The sequence below is a fragment of the Schistocerca americana genome, chromosome 1, assembly GCF_021461395.2.
Source record: "Schistocerca americana isolate TAMUIC-IGC-003095 chromosome 1, iqSchAmer2.1, whole genome shotgun sequence".
Taxonomy (NCBI): domain Eukaryota; kingdom Metazoa; phylum Arthropoda; class Insecta; order Orthoptera; family Acrididae; genus Schistocerca; species Schistocerca americana.
The window spans coordinates 513,637,046-513,656,940 of NC_060119.1; the positions used below are offsets into that span (position 1 = coordinate 513,637,046).

General features: G+C 44.1%; 1 protein-coding gene across 2 annotated transcripts in view; it reads left to right on the forward strand.

The window, feature by feature from the left end:
* The window catches only part of LOC124605066 (ATP-dependent helicase brm-like), a 231,433-nt gene that overhangs the window by 148,513 nt on the left and 63,025 nt on the right, over positions 1-19,895 (forward strand). For both annotated transcript variants that reach the window (XM_047136532.1, XM_047136531.1), the window contains exons 15-16: positions 11,249-11,426; positions 16,989-17,231. In XM_047136532.1, coding sequence (XP_046992488.1) covers positions 11,249-11,426; positions 16,989-17,231 — 421 coding nt within the window. The remainder of the gene's footprint in view (positions 1-11,248; positions 11,427-16,988; positions 17,232-19,895) is intronic.

Genomic DNA, 19,895 nt, shown 5'->3' on the forward strand with positions numbered 1-19,895 from the left:
GTGGCGTCCGTTCTTGTGCTGGCATCGCGATGACGATGAGAGGGCTGCATTGTGAATATTGAGAGATTCCAAGATCCCGAGCGTCAGGTAGAGCCGAAGGTGGTGTAGCGGCATTCGGAACAGGCGTTGCCGGCACACGAGGCCTTAGCTGGTCCGAATGACACACTGCAACACCCGTGTCCACCTGGATTTCATACAGGCATCTGCCACGGTGTCGTAAGATGCGGCCCGGGCTCCATTTTGGCCGCCTGCCATATCCCCGTACCCAGACGAGGTCGTCGGCGGTGAACCGGCCAAGTGAAGGCACCCGCAGTCATGAGGTGGAAGGCCGCAGAAGATGAAGTAGCGTGCGGGGCTGTCGGCCATGTAAGAGCTCATCCGGGGTGTGGTCGCCCATGGGGGTGAAACGGTAAGACGCCAGAAACTGGAGAAGCGCATCATCAGCAGCAGAAGAAGTCAGAAGTTTCCGCATCTGAGCCTTAAATGTGCGGACCATTCGTTCAGCCTCATCGTTTGATTGTGGATGGAACGGCGGGGCCGTGACATGCATAATGCCGTGAAGAGCACAAAAATCCGCAAATTCGGAAGAGGCAAATTGCGGACCATTATCAGTAACAAGAGTAGAGGGGAGGCCATCCAAAGAAAAAATGCGGGCGAGAGCACTGGTGGTTGCCGCGGTGGTAGGCGATGTGCAACGGACAATGAAAGGAAAGTTAGAGTAGGCATCAATTACAAGGAGCCAATAAGTACCTAAAAAGGGTCCCGCAAAGTCAGCATCAATGCACTCCCAGGGCTTCTCAGGTGAAGGCCATGGTGACAAAGATGACTTCAGGGCAGCGGCCTGTGACGCACAAGGGCCACAGGCAGCGACCATGTGTGCTATTTCAGAGTCGATGCCAGGCCAGTACACATGACGGCGCGCCAGAGATTTTGTGCGAGACACACCCCGGTGCCCTTGGTGAAGGAGGCGCAAGACCGAAGCACGCAAAGACGCAGGTACCACAACACGCGGCGAAGCATTGTCAGTGGAAAGGAGGATAACACCATCCCTAGCTGTGAGGCGGTAGTGCAAAGCGTCGTAGTTCCGCAACTGATCAGAAGTCTTAGTGGACGGGCGATCTGACCAACCCTTCTGAATACTGTGTAAAACCCAGGAGAGGGTAGGGTCAGAACCCGTAGCAGCCGCCAGCTTGTCCCCAGTGATGGGGAACCCGTCCACATCCCGCTGCTCGGCAACATCCAGGTGGAAACACAAAAGTTAGTCCCTATCGAATGCCAGATCAGGACCCATGGGAAGGCGAGACAGAGCATCAGCATTTGCATGTTGAGCCGTTGACTGGAAATTAATCTCATAATTGAAACGAGACAAGTAAAGAGCCCAATGCTGGAGGCAGTGTGCAGCCTTGTCGGGAAGTGACGTTGATGGATGAAACAAGGAAATAAGTGGTTTGTGATCCGTAACAAGATGAAATTTTGAGCCATAGAGAAAGACACCAAACTTATGAAGAGCATAAATAATGGCCAAAGCTTCTTTTTCAATTTGAGAATACTTTTGTTGGGCATCCGTGAGCGTTTTGGAGGCATAAGCAATGGGTTGTTCCGAACTGTCAGAAAAACGGTGCGCAAGGACTGCACCGACCCCTTATTGAGAGGTGTCTAAGGCAAGAACAAGATGTTGGCCAGGTCGATAAGTAGCCAGGCACGGGGCCTGTTTCAGCATAGTCTTCAATTTCTGGAAAGCCGATCGCATGACACGGACCAGTGAAAACACACGTTTTTATGCAACAGGCGATGCAACAGCTGAGCCACCGAAGCAGCAGACGGTAAAATCTTGTGATAGTATAATATTTTCCCCAAGAAAGCCTGCAGTTCTTTAACTGATGTAGGGCAAGGAAGGGCATCGATAGCAGCGACATTTTGCTGGAGCGGACGAATACCATCCCGAGAGAGTTGGAAGCCCAAGTACGTGATAGATGCCTGAAAAAATTGTGATTTCTGAAGATTACACTTAAGACCGGCAGTCTGTAAGACATGAAAAAGTGTGCGGAGATTTTGAAGATGTTCTTCAGTGGTGGAGCCAGTGACAACAATGTCGTCCATGTAATTGATACACCCAGGGACAGGGAGCAGTAATTGTTCCAAGAATCGTTGAAAGAGAGCAGGGGCGCTAGCAACCCCGAATGGCAAACATTGGTGTTGATAGAGGCCGAAAGGCGTGTTAAGGACCAGAAACTGCCGGGAAGCAGCGTCGAGAGGAAGTTGATGATAAGCTTCTGACAGGTCAATTTTAGAAAAATACTGGTCTCCAGCAAGTTTAGTGAACAGTTCTTCAGGACGGGGCAAAGGGTAAGTGTCGATGAGGCATTGAGCATTTACAGTGGCTTTGAAATTGCCACAGAGACGAATATCACCATTTGGCTTAGCAACAACAACGGCAGGAGAGGACCACTCACTGGAAGTGACAGGAAGCAAGACCCCTGAAGTAGTGAGATGATCCAACTCCCATTTTACCCGATCACGAAGGCCACAGGAATGGGCCGAGCCCGAAAAAACTTAGGCCGAGCAGTGGGTTTGAGCATGATATGAGCTTCAAAGTTGTTTGCATGGCCTAACCCAGCAGGAAAAAGGGACGAAAATGTCGTCGACAAGGAATCCAGTTGAGCATAAGGAATAGCATCAGAGACAATATTGACAGAGTCATCTATGGAGAACCCAAAAACACGAAAGGCATCGAAACCAAAAAGATTCTCTGCGTTACTCTGGTCGACCACAAATATGGGGACAGTGCGAACGACGGATTTGTAAGATACCTCAGCATTACACTGTCCCAAGAGAGAAATCTTCTGTTTATTGTATGTCCGTAATTGCCGAGTGACAGGTGACAGGAGTGGAGAACCCAACTGAAGACACGTCTGAGAATTAATTATAGTGGCAGCAGGACCAGTATCCACGTGCATGCGAACATCTAGACCAAGGATTTGGACAGTGAGGAATAACTTCCCTGAAAGGGAACACAGGCAACACAGAATCAGAATCAGCGTCACGTTCATAAACATCATGTATGCGGTCGGATTTGCAAACCGAAGACACATGACCTTTCTTTTTGCAATTCTGACACACAGCCCAATGTTGGGGACAATCCTCGCGTGAATGTTTCGTAAAACACCGCGGACATGAAAGAAGTTGCCGGGGGTTTTGCTGCAGTTTCTTAGCGGGTTGTTTGCGGTTAGGCCGAGGCTGCGCGTGGGAGCGCACTGCGGCCACATCGGCTGGCGGGGACACGCCGCACGCGTCGTCAACAGCGCACAGAGGTTGTATTTCCCCGACATCACCCCACGCCTCTATTTGCGCGCCAGCGGCGCGAGAAATTTCAAAAGACTGCGCAATGGAGAGAACTTCATCTAGAGTCGGATTTGCCAACTGAAGGGCACGTAGCCGAACTTCTTTGTTCGGCGCCGACCGGATAATAGCATCCCATACCATGGAATCGGCATAGGATTCTATGTGAACGTCAGTAAAAAAATTGACACTTTCGACTGAGGCCGTGAAGTTCAGCAGCCCAAGCGCGATAGGATTGATGTGGCTGTTTTCGACAACGATAAAAGGCAACACGAGAGGCTACCACATGCTTTTGCTTTTGAAAATAAACAGACAGAAGTGAGCACATTTCAGCAAAGGACAAAGACGCAGGATCCTTCAAAGGAGCCAATTGCGACAACAACCGATACATTTGAGGTGAAATCCAGGAAAGGAACAGAGACTTACATGGTTGTTCGTCTGTGACATGAAATGCCAAGAAGTGCTGTCGAAGACGTTTTTCATAATCAGACCAGTCTTCCACCGTCTCGTCGTAAGGAGGAAAAGGAGGTATAGCCAACGACAAGAAACGCCCTGCATTTGACGCCGCGACGAAATTGCGAATCGCCGCTGTTAGAAGCGTTTGCTGTTCAAGGAGATTTTGCAATAGTTGCTCGACAGTAGCCATGGAAACCTGTGGGTCAACGGTGAAAAGGAAAGATCCCATCCTCGTCGCCAATTGTTATAAGGTCAAGTTTAACACCTATATTTCAGAACGACACAACACATATAAGTCACAGAGTAAGTTGACAAGCAAGAGCATTCGAATGAGCACTGAGTCCCAGTCTAGTGGCCGCTGCTCGGCTGGCCGCTTAGGCGGTGCAGCTGCTGCGTGGCTGGCAGACAGCGCCGCACATAGAGGACGCTCGTAATTGCGCCGCGGTGCTTTGAATGATTGGCGAGTCACAACAATTATGATGTTCAGTATGTAATTATGTTATGGCTGCTAAGTCAGGCCATAGAGTGCCGTAATTGGACAAAGAACTTGGAACAAGTTGTCTTTAGTCTATACAAAATAATTAATGCTTGTTTAAGGTATTATCTATAGATCATTTGGACCTTGTAACACATGTGAGGCTCTGTGAACTATTATCTCAGGTCTTCGTACAGAAAACATCCGACTGTTGTTAAATTTTCTAGTGATCTTAATTCACTTTTGGTAAGACAGTAAAACAAATGCCAGCTCTAACTTCCTCTTGGTATAATTTTAAAAATGTTTGGATGAGTTAACAGTATAATCTTGCTGAAAATCGTCTGAAATAATGTGAAGTAGCATTACAATCTTGCTGAAACTCCACCAAAATTATGAAGTATGCTGCTTTTGATTGAGAAAGAGTCATTAAAAATCTAGAAATGTACTGTTAGGCAATTTATTGACAAATTTGAAGCATTTGGTACAGATCTTTTTGTTTAGCTTGAGCACTTTTACAAAAAAGAGAGAGAGAGAGAGAAAGAGAATTTGGACAGTGGTACTCACTCCTACTGTTTGTTGACATTTGCTAATTTTGTCATAGCAGTTGCAATATTTTGGAACTGATCATATCAAGACTTCATTTTTGTGACAACGACAATACAGTTTTATATGTTGCATAAAATGCCTGCTATATTGTTATTCTTGTCTGGTTGTGGTGATATTAGAGACTCACTGAGCTTTTTCCTACTTCGTGAACATATTCATTGTCCTAGACCCTGCAACTACTACAATATAGCTATGATGCATTAATTAAATATGCGACAAACAGGACAAACATTTTTATGAAAGTTTCAGATGCCTATCTCAAGCAGATATAAATGGAGGTTGTAATCAAGTCTTCAGAGATGCCCTTTTTTGTGGCGGCGTTCGTAGCGACAAGCAATTCACTGTAGAAACGGCTTACGAAGTCACCGCCACACTTTTAATAGCGGGCCGACCGGTCAGCTGGAACAGTGAACAGAAAGGTGAAAACCCAAACACTCTGATTAAATAAAAGTCGGTACTTATCTTTATTAACGAAGATACAGAAACGCAGTAGTGAACTCCGTGTCTACAGAGATCTGTCTAGTTCGAGTCGGAGCGGCTAGGTCAGCGTCGGCTGACGACAAACAACAACTCTGCTGCGATGAACACACAACTGACTAGCAAGTACACAATACGGTGGCGAGTATACAACTGAGCGGCGAATACAGAACTGTCCTAGCGCTCGCGACTCCAGCGCTTAAGAACCCAGAAGCCAGCGGTGGCGCGCGCAGACTTGCGGCGATTTCCTGTCTCGCTGGCGCTGCTTATGCGGACGGCGTCCGGACTTTGATGCTGCCAACCTTTTGGCAGCGGGCTCGGGTGGCATTACTGGCTAGGATATAACACTCCTCCCCCCCCCAAATCGCTGCACCGTCGTTGAATAATGATGTGGCGAGCGTCAACGGCGGGGGAGGGGTCTGGCCGCAGGCGTAGCAGAAGAGACCGGGGCGGAGACTTGTCGGTGGCAGTCCCCGGTCCGCACCCCAGCATTGTCTGCGCGGGGCCTCGGGAAACACCGACTGAAAACCGAGGTCAGGGTGCACGCCTGTGACCAGCTTCTGGTACTGGACGCGACGAGGCGTCGGGACCCACGAAGAGAGGCAGCGTCTCCTGACGCTGCGTCGACGGCTGCTGAGTGGGCGCCGGACAAGGCGCTGCGGTGTCAGACTCCTTGGGGGTGCCCAAGGAAAGCGGCTCCAGGACAGGCTGCACAGCCACCGCTTGGGAAGGCGGCCCGGCTGAGGGGTCGACGTCCATCAGCTCCGAAGGCGGTGGCGACTGAAGAGGGACCGCAGGCGCCGGAGCGACCACCTGGGGCGCTCCCGGATGAAGCTGCGCGGGAGGCATCAACGGGACTGGCTGTCGGCGTGGTAGCGGCGACGGCTGCTGCTGCTGCCCTGGGGGCGGCAGCGAAGTCGGAAGGCGCGGCTGGAACCCGCCGCGGACCAAATCTGTGGACAAAGAACGAGCGGCAGAATCCGGGCGGCCAGCGTGGCGCAACTGGTTCTGATGCCTCCTGTGCACCCCAGTAGCACCTTGAACAGTATAAAAACCGCGACCCTGGACACTTATCACGGTACCACGTTCCCAACAACGGCGACCCTGATAAACTCTGAAAAAAACGGCGTCGTTGCGCTGAAAACGCGGGCGATGCTCAGAAGTGGCGGGTCGATCCAGGGGGTGCAACAACCGTAGTAGGGTGCGATGACGACGGCCGTGGAGAAGCTCCGCAGGCGAAGGGCCGTCGCGTGGCGTGGTCCGGTACGACGACAGGAACGTGATGAGGGCCTGCTGACGAGAGTGCGTAGCACGAAGGCGGTCCATATGATCCTTGAATGTGCGTACAAAACTTTCCGCTGCACCATTCGATTGAGGGTGGAACGGCGGAGTAAGAACATGTCGAATGCCATTGGCAGAACAAAAACTTTCAAATTCAGCAGAGGGAAATTGTGGATCATTGTCAGACACTAAAACTTCTGGAAGACCCTAAATATAAAAAATTGAAGTCAACGCCTGTATAGTTTGTGCAGACGTTGTAGACTGCATGGGCACAACAAACGGAAAATTACTAAATGCATCTATCACGATGAGCCAACGAGAATGCCAATATGGACCAGCGAAATCAATATGTACTCGCTGCCAGGGACCGGCAGGGCATGCCCACTCAAAATAGCATTGAGATGGAGCAGCTTGGTGTTCGGCACACATCGAACAATCTGTAGACATCTGCGTAATCTGCTTATCAATGCCGATCCATGTACAATGACGGCGGGCAAGCTGCTTGGTGCGGACCACTCCCCAATGACCTTGATGCAACAAGTCGAGGACCTTGGATTGGAGCACTTGGGGAACCACTACACGAAGCTGGTCATTCTCGGTGCGTAACAGCAAAACTCCGTGCGAAACAGACAACAGATGACGTTGTGGATAATAGCGACGAACCACAGGATCCGATATGTCCTTTGCTTTGGACGGCCAACCACGTTGAACAAAACGTAATAATAAACTCAGATGAGGATCCGTAGCCGTCTCACATGCCACCTGACGATAATCAATCGGAAAATCCCGGAGGGATTGATGCTCATCGGCGTCAATCTGATGGCAAGAGTCGTCAGAGGAATCGAAGACATCATCCGCAGCAATCGGCAATCTAGAAAGCGCGTCAGCGTTTGCATGCTGAGCTGTAGGGCGATACAGTATCTCATACTGGTATTGTGAGAACAAAAGAGCCCAACATTGTAGTCTCTGAGCTGTCCGCTGAGGAACTGGTTTAGACGGATGAAACAGTGACGTCAGGGGCTTGTGATCTGTTACTAAATAGAATGATCTACCATAGAGGTAGTGATGGAATTTTGTGACACCGAACACAATAGCCAACGCTTCCTTGTCCAATTGGCTATAATTACACTGAGCTTTGTTTAGCAATTTAGATGCGAACGCAATAGGACGTTCGCTGTTACCGACTCGGTGAGACAACACAGCACCGAGGCCGAAAGAAGAGGCATCACAAGCTAACACCAGAGGCTTGTTAGGGTCGTAATGGACCAGACAACGATCATTCAATAAAGCCTCTTTAAGCTGCTGAAAGGCTGATTGGCAATCAGCTGACCACACAAACGGAACATTCTTACGGCGGAGACGATGCAACGGTGCAGCAATCTGTGATGCATTAGGTATAAACCTAATATAATATGTCAACTTGCCAAGAACCGCTTGCAATTCACGCAGATTGCGAGGGGCGGGCAAATCACGAATAGCTGCTAAATGTGACTGGGAGGAATGAATGCCTTGAGCATTAATAACATGTCCCAGATACTCCATCTCCGTAAGGAAAAATGAACATTTATCGATGTTGCAACGTAGGCCTGCCTGAGACAACACTGTAAACAAACACTCCAAATTACGGAAATGTTCAGCAGGTGTCCGACCGGACACAACAATATCGTCTAAATAGTTGCGACACGATGGCACATTAGCCAGAAGTTGTGACAAAAAACGCTGAAAAACAGCTGGAGCTGACGCACAACCAAAAGGCAAACGCAGAAAGCGGAACAACCCCAACGATGTGTTTATGACAAAATACTGTTGTGATTGCTCGTCGGGGGGCAATTGCAAATATGCTTCACGGAGATCAATTTTGGAAAAGAAACGAGCTTCCCCTAACTTATCCATCAGCTCGTCCGGTCTAGGCAAAGGAAAAGAATCAATGACAGTCTGAGGATTAACGGTCGACTTAAAAACAGCACACAAACGTAACTTGCCAGACGGTTTCTTTATAATAACTAAGTGAGAAGCCCACTGGCTCGCTGAAACGGGTTGAATAACACCGTTGTTTTGCCAACGACGAAGTTCATCTTCTACAGGTGCCCGGAGGGCGTGAGGCACTGGACGAGCACGACAAAATCGAGGCTGAGCATTATCTTTTAACGTAATATGAGCGGCAAAGTTCGCAGCACAACTTAGTTCGTCTTCAAATATGTCACTGTATCGTTTACACAAATCGGTTATGCTGTCTGGAGGAACAACAACAGAATTAATTTGCAACACATTGTCTTGGATAGACAGGCCAAACAAGTCAAAACAGTCTAATCCGAAAATGTTTACACTGTCTTGGATAGACAGGCCAAACAAGTCAAAACAGTCTAATCCGAAAATGTTTACACTGTCTGTAGCGCGGAGCACCGTGAATGAAACTGTTTTTGTATTGCCACGGAATGTGGCTGGCACGCTACATACACCTAACACAGGAATTTGTTCCCCACTATAAGTAGCCAAAGAATGTTTTGCCGCTGAAAGTTTAGGGCGGCCGATAGCCGCATACGTAGCACTATTTATGAGAGTCACAGACGCACCAGTGTCTAATTGAAAATTGAAGGTCTTATCCTGGATGCGTAGCTTCACAAATAGTTTATTACACTGTTTCTGGATCGGTGCAGTGGAGGCGGAAGACACAAAATCAGCGCGTTTAGCGCGTGTTCGCTGCTTACGACAACTCGTGGGTTGGGCGGGTGGAACAACTCCCGCTTCACTTGCAGTCTGTACATTACGTTTTACAGCGTTTGAATTACGCTTGGGTCGCATAGCAGAGGGCTGGGTGGGTGGCTTATTGCGAACAAGTTTATTACCCACACGAACTGTGGAAGAGTCTTTAAACGCGACCTTCTGGGCGGGCTGGCTTTGAAGAACATGAATATCCATGGACTGGGCAGCACTAGAATTGTTCTTGCGTTTACGCAAACAAACAGTCTGGATGTGTCCTTTCCTTTGACAAAAGTGACAAACCGCGTTTCTCAACGGGCAACGTTCACGAGGATGAGCAAGAACACACTTAGGGCAAGACTTAACTCTATCATTTTGCACACGCGGCTGACGAATGTGTTTAACATGACGCGGCCGGCTAGTGTTGACAGTCTGACTCTGCCGGTGGGGCCGCGGGCGTGACATAGCTTGCTTAGCACAGGCAATTTGAGAAATACATGGCTGATCTAACTCACACTCAGCATAGTCAAAAGTATCTTGGGCTTCAATGATGTTCATCACAGTCTCTAATGACGGGTCAGGCAACTTTAAGATAGCAGCACGAATACGAGAATCTGCAATGTTTTGAGTAATAGCGTCTCGTAACATGACATCACTGTAGGAAGCTCCACACACACAATTAAATCGGCACTGACGGGTGAGGCCCCGTAAATTTGTTAACCACTGTTTATTAGATTGATGTGGCAGTTTCTTTAATCTGAAGAACTTGAATCTGGCTGCTGCCACATGAACTCGCGACTTGAAATACTCAGCAAGCTTGTTAACAACAACGTCATAGTCTAAAGCTTCTGGCTTGGATTCTGGGAACAACTTACAAAGTAGTCGATAGACTTCCACGCCTGCAGTGGAAATTAAATAAAGCTGCCGCTCAGTACCCGCGATTTTGTAGACTGTCATGTGCGCCTGCAACTGCGCGAAATATTCTCGCCATTCTTCTCTTGATGCATCAAAAGCACGGAAAGGTGGTTCTGCCTGTGGTTGTTCCTTTTGTGTTGGAGGATTAGCCGCTTGTTTGGCGATTGCTTCCACCAGACTTTGTATTTGCTGACTCTGTAACAAGATCAACTGTTGTAATTCGGCAGACATAGTGAACACAAATTAAACCAGCCCCCAAAATTTTATCGCTATAATTAGTATAACCAGAAACAAGTTGAACCAGCCCTGCACACGAGTTCGGAAGCCCTCGTCGCCAGTTTTGTGGCGGTGTTCGTAGCGACAAGCAATTCACTGTACAAACGGCTTACGAAGTCACCGCCACACTTTTAATAGCGGGCCGACCGGTCCGCTGGAACAGTGAACAGAAAGATGAAAACCTAAACACTCTGATTAAATAAAAGTCGGTACTTATCTTTATTAACGAAGATACAGAAACGCAGTAGTGAACTCCGTGTCTACAGAGATCTGTCTAGTTCGAGTCGGAGCGGCTAGGTCAGTGTCGGCTGACGACAAACAACAACTCTGCTGCGATGAACACACAACTGACTAGCAAGTACACAATACGATGGCGAGTATACAACTGAGCGGCGAATACAGAACTGTCCTAGCGCTCGCGACTCCAGCGCTTAAGAACCCAGAAGCCAGCGGTGGCGCGCGCGGACTTGCGGCGATTTCCTGTCTCGCTGGCGCTGCTTATGCGGACGGCGTCCGGACTTTGATGCTGCCAACCTTTTGGCAGCGGGCTCGGGTGGCATTAGTGGCTAGGATATAACACCCTAGATGTTATTAGCTCCTATAGTATACTACTTGAAATATGTGAAGCACAATGAATGCTTTTAGTATGCAAGAATGAACTCTGTAATTATGTAAATTCATTTTAAATTAGTACTCTGTTTAATCTGTAATCATTTTTAACAGAACTTTATCCAACTGGGTACTTGAATTTGAGAAATGGGCACCTTCCGTGATAGTTGTGGCTTACAAAGGGTCGCCTGCAGTGAGGCGTAACATACAAAGTCAAATGCGAGCTGCAAAATTCAATGTGCTACTTACCACATATGAATACATCATTAAGGACAAAGCTGTACTGGCAAAAGTAAGTATTCCTTATTATGGCCCTTTACTGTTAAAATTTTCATTATTGAGGTTGTTCAAGGTGTCTGTTAAGTGCTTTAATTACATCTACATCTATACTCTGCAAACCATCATAAGCTGCAAGGTAGAAGATATGTCCCATTGTAACAGTTATTAGGGTTTCTTCCTGTTCCATTAACATATGTAGCGCTGAACGATTTTTTGAAGTATATGTCTCTTTAAAGTAATAATAACATATTTTAAATACTTTATGTTCTTGGTTCATCATAATTTGGCAAATTGTGACGCAAGCTAGTGTGTCCACTGATGAAAACCACTTTGAAAATTCTGTAGTTTATAGACTCAGAGGTAAACTGGCAGTTTCCATCCCTAACAAGCCAGTTCAGTTCATCATTCCAATAACAAATAGAAGAAGCATTATCAGTTTGATATTTAGAATTAAAATCAGAAAGTAAAGTTCTGTTCATTAATGAACCTCTGTACTAACAGAAGGTTATAGCTAAAGGTAATCTAAAAAGTTGAGGACTCTTGCTAGCTACTAGAAGAACCTACATCATATAAATTTTATGATGGGAAAGGCTAGTGGATAGCTTTGCAATGAAATGAAATTCAAAACTAGTGCCTTCAGGAGAAACCGCTAAAAAGTGTATGAGGATTATCCAGATTCTACAAAACATTCAATCTAAAATTAATTTCAACTCATGTTATGTCAAATACGAACAAGGAAAATAACTGTGGATTCTCAGAACAGTTATTTAGGAGAATGTCAAATAGATGCTGTAGGCATTTTTAAGAAGAATCAAAAACAAATTATAATTGTAACCGTCATAAAAAGATATGTCCAATTCTGGTCACTGCGAGCCTTCAATTAAAGGTAGGTTTTAATAGAATAAGTAGAAATCTCAGAACTGGTGCTTTCTTAAATAAAATCCCTACTATTTCATTTGCAAGCATGTGTTGTCACAACCTGTACACCTGGCTGTATTTTGTTGTTATTAAATCTGTACACTTGCCGAGTCAATACTTCTGATTTAAAGTATGGTTTAAAATTCTATGTTGTTAACAAAACTGTCATGTCAATTGTCAGCAAATAACCAAGCTGCATGTTTGTGTTCAGTAATTGTTCGTAACATCTATTTGTATAAATGACTCTCCTGCAAATTTGGAATTTATTATGTGGTTCTAACAGAGTGCTTTTGAAGTCACCAGAGTGAATATTGATTGATGTTTTGTCTACACAACTACATCAAAATTTCATTATTTAGGTAAGTGTCATATCCTATAGGAATGCAAGTTACTGCTTTCACAGGTGTGATTTTAAAATTGTTTGGCTGAGGTAACCTTATAACCACGCTGGAAATCCCCTGAAATAGTATGCTTATGGTGGAAGAAGAGTCCTAATAATTTAGAAATTCAGTGTTAAACAATTCATTGACAAACTTGAAGCAAATGATTTCACATCTTTTTGTTCACTTGGAGCACCTTTCAAAAGAAAAGTAGCACAGTGATAGTGTTGGTGTATATGATTTATAGGCTCTTGTACATCAATGATCAGTGTAGTACTTTGGCTGGAGTGCATTACTTTCACACAAACTCTCAGCACTATATGTTGACATTTGTCAGTTTTGTCTTAGCAGTTACAGTGATTCGTGGCAGGTCTATAACAACATCACATGTAATTAGTGTTGCATGTGTCATTGCTCAGTAAAGCTTTAAAGCTGTGTGGATATTCAGCCCTCACCAAAATCTGTCATAGCTGTGTTTATGTTGATAATCATCTGACATTTCTGAGCAGTACATTTTATATTAATTTTTTGTCGGTGAGAGAAGTCTGAAATATCTGAGGTATTTAACAATGCTCTTGCCAAGAAAGTGGTATGGGATTAGCATAATTACTACAAGATGAGTCACTTTGTGCTGAGAAAACATTGCTGTGAGTAGTTTTGCTGTGGACAGTTTCCAGCTCATTTCTTGTTCTTTGAGCATTAACATTGTGGTAATCAAATTTACTCTGTAGAAAAGTAATTCAGCATTTGTATATGCATTCTCTGCACATTGCAGAGCTTTTATCTTTACCAGGGATGTAGTGTATAGATTGGTAGTGTACTAACTAAAAGGCACACGAAACCTGGTTCTTGTGGCAATCCTGTGTTCACATTTGGGTCATATTGTAAGCCCTTCATGTATAATAGGAAGCGTTATAATTGCTTGTTGTTGACTTTGACTGTGTCATACTACAATTTGTTTTAATTGCCTGTATAAATAAGTGTTGTGTGGTACACAGCATGTTGAAAACATTTCAGTTTGATGGCACTTCACAACTTCCATGCTAGTGTCGCTGTGTATGAGCTCGTACAGCTTTTAATTTGGCCTCACAAAGCCACATGGTTGCCACCACAAGTTTTTCCACACAAAGTCAGCAAAACACATTGCAATGAGAAATAGTCGACCTCACAAGTTACAAGTAGGAACAACTTCTCACATACTTCAGAATAATATGAAGCCATCCAGTAATAATCTATTCTGTAAAAGCAGATTGACAGGACTTATTACCATATTATCAGAGCCTTGGTGAAATCGTCCCAACTTTTCCTAGAGTTGGAATCTTTCTCATGAGTGCTCTGTAAACTTTTAATCACTGGCTCCTTTTTTTCACCGTGTGCTGTCCACATACTGTACACATTTTAATGATGATTGAAAACCATATTTGTTTGCTAAATGTTTCTGTATTTGAAATGAAATGTGGTTGGTGAATGTTTCTGTATCATTTTTGAAACTTACAAAATTGAAATTTTCCACTATCGAATTAGCTCATTTCTCTTTATTGTTTTTCAGTTTGAGAGTAGCAATCCTTAATGAAGCAACACAAAGCTTTCATTAACAAGAATGGTCATAGATAGCACAGTATGCAAATTGCTGTTCGAATTTATATACATATACATATATTCATATACATATATTATTATACACCGGTGTCCAAAATTGAAGCAACTAATGGGAATTTTGAAAGTTTGCTTTTATTTTACAACAAAATAGTATAAACAGGTGATAGTAAAGTAGAAACAATGCAATGAATACAGAATGTACACAACCACATTCTGACAACTGGTTAATGTGTTCAGTATGGGATGTGACCACCTCTGGCAGCAACACAGGCCTGAAAACAATGGGACATGCTGTGAATTATGTCATCAGTCTCATGTTAAGGTAATATCACCCATTCTCCCTCCAAAGCTGCTTGCAGTCTAGGAGAGCTGTTGGTGGATGCTGATGTCATGCAAGCCATCTCCCTAGTGCATCCCAGACAGGCTTCATGGAATTCAAATTTGGAGAGCAAGCAAGCCACGCCAAGTGTGCAATATCTTCCGTTTTCAAGAAAACATCGGCCACCTGTGCTCTATGAGGTCGAGCCTTATTGTCCATCAGTGCAAAGTCGACCCACAGCACCTCGCAACAACCACAAATGAGGTCCAATGATCTCATCACGATACCTGACAGGAGTTAAATCTTGCCAATTCAACTGTACAATTTCAAGCAGAGGGGTTTGAGTGGTCAACATAATCCCTGCCCACACCATTAGGGATCCTCATCGATATTGGTCTCTTTCCATAATGTTTGGGTCCCAAAATCATATTCCACATTCCCTCCAGATGTGAATCCGTTGATAACCACTCTCCACACTAGATTGGGACTCACTCATCTGTAACAGTAGGCATAGTCCCACTGTTCAGCCACCCAGGTGGTATGTTGATGACTCCACTCTAGACAGCCCCTTCTGTGAAGACATGTCAGAGGTAGAAATACAGCAGGTCTCCTACAGTAAATGCCTCTCTGCGAAAGCCTTCTGCACACCATTTGCCTTGATACAGCATGTTCAGTGGATGCTGCGAGCTCAAATGCCAATTGCCGTGCAGTACTAAGGAGGTACTGTTGTGCCATTACAACCAAATAAAGGTCCTCTCTTCTGAAATCACACATGGTTGGCTCTGTTCTGGTCTTCAGGATACAGTTTTGGTCTGTATACAGTGTCAGCACATCTGATAAACAACAGAACAATTCACACTAAGTGATTGGCCTACATCAGTTTGTGACTGTCTTGCATACTTCTTTCTCTGGCCCTCCACCGCAGATAGTCTGCTAGGCATCTTCTCTGTGCCATACTGCACCATCTGTGAGTGTGTACACAGTGATTGTTGATGTGGGGCTGTCCGGCAAACATTATGTTGTTTTATAGGTGCCCTGATGTCATCATTGCCATGGTTGTCCGTTGACTGGAATGCCATCTTCCATGCAGAACATGGTCGTACGGACAGCTGGTTGATGGTTTGTATGATTATATCATGGATTAGACACAGGATAGGTAAAGAGAAGTTTGTTACTTCAATTTTGGACAACATTGTAGTTGGCAGTGTATGACCAAAATTAATTTATATCAATGAAAATAATCAGATTTTAAAAACATAATGTAATTGGACAGATAAAGAATCTGCTCACCAAGCAACAGAGGGAGAAAACATACACAAAGGTTAAAGAAATATGCAAACTTTCAGGGCCAGTGACATCTTTTGGCAGAAGAGTTGAAAAGTAAGGAAGAGGGATGAAGCAAAAGGACTGTCAGGGTTTGGGAAATGGGGAAAGTTGCCCAGAACCACAGGTTAGGGCAGACTTACCAGATGGGATGAGGAGGACAGTCTTCCTGTGAACTCTCCTCATTTCCTAAACCTTGCCAGTGTTTTTCCTTCACCCCTCTTTGTTCTCCCTTCAACCTTTCTGCCAGAAGGAGCCACTGGCTCTGAAAGTTTGCACATTTCTTTAACCTCTGTACTTGTTTTCTGCTGTGTAAAACAGGGGAAACCTAATGAAAGCAAGGATATTGATTAGTAGAATGAGGAAGAGGTTCTGAACGGTGAGTTGTTAAAGAAGTAATTTTATTAAATTAAAAGTGCCTCAAATGGTTAAAGTTAACAATTATGTGTGAATAATGAGGATCAGTATAGTGAAATACAGTATGTCAAGGAAAGTTTCACGGTTTTCATGGAGTACAAACTAGAATTATGCTAAACATAATGAAGATGGTATTGTAACAATAGCGACAAGCAAAATAAAATTGTTGGGGTTGAGGTGTTCGTCAAATATAAACAATGATTATGTTTGCGTGTGTTGCCCATTCTAAATTATTGAATATTGAACATTCCCATAATATTGACTATTTTAATTGAAATGACCAGTAATCAAACTGTGTTTAAATCAGAACATGGGCACGGAATGAGTATTTCACAGTCACAACTCTTAAACCTTCCCTTTCCTACTAGTGAGCTCTACCCTCCCAAGTGAGTTAATCTTGATTGCCTTAATTGGAGTTGAGTCCCATAGTGCTCAGAGCCATTTGAACCATTTGAACCATTTGAACCTTAATTGGATTTATGACTTACAATGTTGACTGAATATTGGTTGGAGTAGAGGGAGTAAACTTACAAATGAGAAAAAAATTGTGTATACAATGTGCTGCCTGTACATTTGCCACTGACAGTAACTGTATGTCATTTATTTTTCTAACTTTCAGCTGCGATGGAAATTCATGATTATTGATGAAGGGCACCGAATGAAAAATCACCACTGCAAACTGACCCAGGTTCTGAATACATTCTATATTGCTCCACATCGATTGCTCCTGACAGGAACACCACTGCAAAACAAACTTCCAGAACTCTGGGCTTTGTTAAACTTCCTTTTGCCCTCTATTTTCAAATGTGTCAGCACATTTGAGCAGTGGTTTAATGCACCCTTTGCAACTACAGGTGAAAAGGTAATATTGGACTGGTAGCCTACTGAAACATTGAGTGCATGTGATTTTATGTCTGTAAACAAAGCTCTATTCATTAAGAAGCAAATTACAGTAGTGCATATAACTGTGTAAATGTTGTAAATCTTCAGTTGTTGTACTGAAGAGTCTTTTTTGCCAGGGATAATTGAGAGAGAGTAGAAGTAGTGAGATTTTCACTTGATCATAAAAAATACTTAATATTTCAGTTTTCAAAAGAAAATGGGTGAGATGGGACAGGGTGTATACGACCCAGGACAACCGGGAGATCCGGGAAAAACCCAGGAATTTTTTCATCTGGGAGAAAACCGGGAAAAACCTGGGAATTTTTTAGAATTCCGGGAATTTTTCCTTGTTTTTGTTTTCAGTTCAATTTTTGTAATTTTGACTGGTAAGAACCGATACTCTAACTAAGGATATTACTGTATCTCGCTACTACAGATAATACTGCAGCAATAAAACATGAACGAGAGAAAAAACGAAAATAAAACTTAAATTCAAAGGAAGTGCGTCATATACAGCAGCAAAACACAGTGCTCATATAAGCGTCTGCCAACAGCAAAATGAGCTGTAGGAAGACTATGCGATGCTTCGTAACAACAAATTGCCTCCGATGAGCATGACGTCACAACTGTTTACATTAGATTTGTTTTAGCAGTTACGAGCAGGATCAAGTGCATGCACAGTTGAGTAGTACCTTCTTCCGCTTCTGGCTACAGAAATGTGGCTGTTGACTGTGTAAGCAGTCGCAGCAAGCAGGTAGATGCTACTGAGAAAAATTTTACTGGAGCGCCCAAGTTGCCAGATTCATGCATCCGCAGCAGGACTAGATCTAGGAGGGGGAGGGCAAATTCATATTCTCAAGGGGGGGTAAAAACCTTGTTTCCCAAAGCAACTAGCATCCAGCGCACGTAAGTCTATCGATTATTCGTATGACTTTGAAACGCATCCCTGTCGGTTTTTGAACACATTCTAAGTTGATTTCTGAGTGAATCGTAAGTTGATTTGTGAATGCGTGCATAGTGTACATGATGTGTCTGTCAGGGGAATCCTTGTTGCATGTAGAAACAAACTCTCATACAGGCAAAAGCGGCTATACGAGCTCACCGGAGCAAAGCCGAACGGCTGAATGCCAACCGCTGTCTGATTGTCTGGTTGATTGGGTTTACGAATGATGAGCGTTGTTATAATTATTAGCGAAACCTATAGATTCAGATTACAGGAGAGGAAATAAATGAATAACAGGTAAGAAAGGTCGCATATTACCTTCTCGGTTTACCAAAGAAAATGAAATTTTGATGGAAAATTTTTGGCCAGATTGCTATACTAGTAAGGGCCAGTTGTACAGTCCCCAGCTAGCAGCCGCTTTAAGTTCTATTCTGGAAGAAGCACGGAAAACGAGTTGTACGAGCATGTAACAACACCTAACCGGAGAATAATCGCAGAATAACTAATCCGGTGATTCTAGCAGAGTTAGTGAAGTTAACCTGTGAATAAGCTTTGACATTGGCAGGAATAGTTACAGAATTAGTGATAACAAGACTGTTTGTTAGAACGAGGAAGGAGAAGAAATCGGGACATCACACAAATTATGGAACAATATGACGATTCCAAGTTTGTATAAAAATTTCATACTAATATTTTTCGACCTCATGCTTGAGAAACTGGAGCGTATGAATGAAGTGTGAAACTATTGCCTAACGTCAAGCTTTTTGCTTGTAGTGGGCCTAATAGGCATTTGATATTTCAATTGTTGCAGTATTAGAAAGACTTAGTTTGTTCTATCTAGCAGACAGTGACAAAATAGACATAATCAGATCGGGAAACCACACCAGTCTTGGGCCCTATTTGTATTAACAGCTTTTGCAGTATTAGACAGCGACATTTCGATTTTTCATGTAGCAAAACGTTTGACGAACTTTCGCAGAAAGGAAAATACGTCATGTAAAGCTTTAGCAAGATTAGAGAGAAAAAAACTCTAGGAGCTAAGGATTGAATAAATGTGTATTGTCTTGCTTGTCTCATGTCTTTACTGGGTCTATGTATCCTATATTTAATTTTATGTCACACAAAGCAGCAAGTTGTTAGCTGATAAGGAATAAAGAGTGCATATTTTCTGAAGAGTTCTTCTTTTTAATAAAAAAGAGGGACAGGATGTCAAACCGGCTGACTGTAAGCAGGAGAGACACCACAGGACATTTCAATTTCCACTGTCCTGATTATAGTTTGATGGAATCCATTACAAAATATACACGTTTCAATTCCACAGAGCGAAGTACAGAGACGTACGATAGAAGAATGCTGTGTGAGGAGGCGAGGCACTGCACTTTGGCACACTTACGACCAAATAACACGTGTTACATTTCCTGGAACACACATGCTTTATGCATCAGACTCTTCAGAAAACTGTGCGCTACAAAATGGTTTTTTTTTTACGTCCTATTTCAAATGCTGGAGGGAATGGCGGGCTATTGCCCCAGTTCAGAAATATCGTACACCCGGGGCTGATGCGCAGAGCAATCTGAGTTATAGTGGGGAAATGGGTAGTCTCCATGTGACCCGTGCTGACATTTAGTGATTTTGCTGTTTTCTCTTCATCTACTGCTCTCACGTCAAATTAAAACAAAACAGATTTCTGTAGCCCGGAGC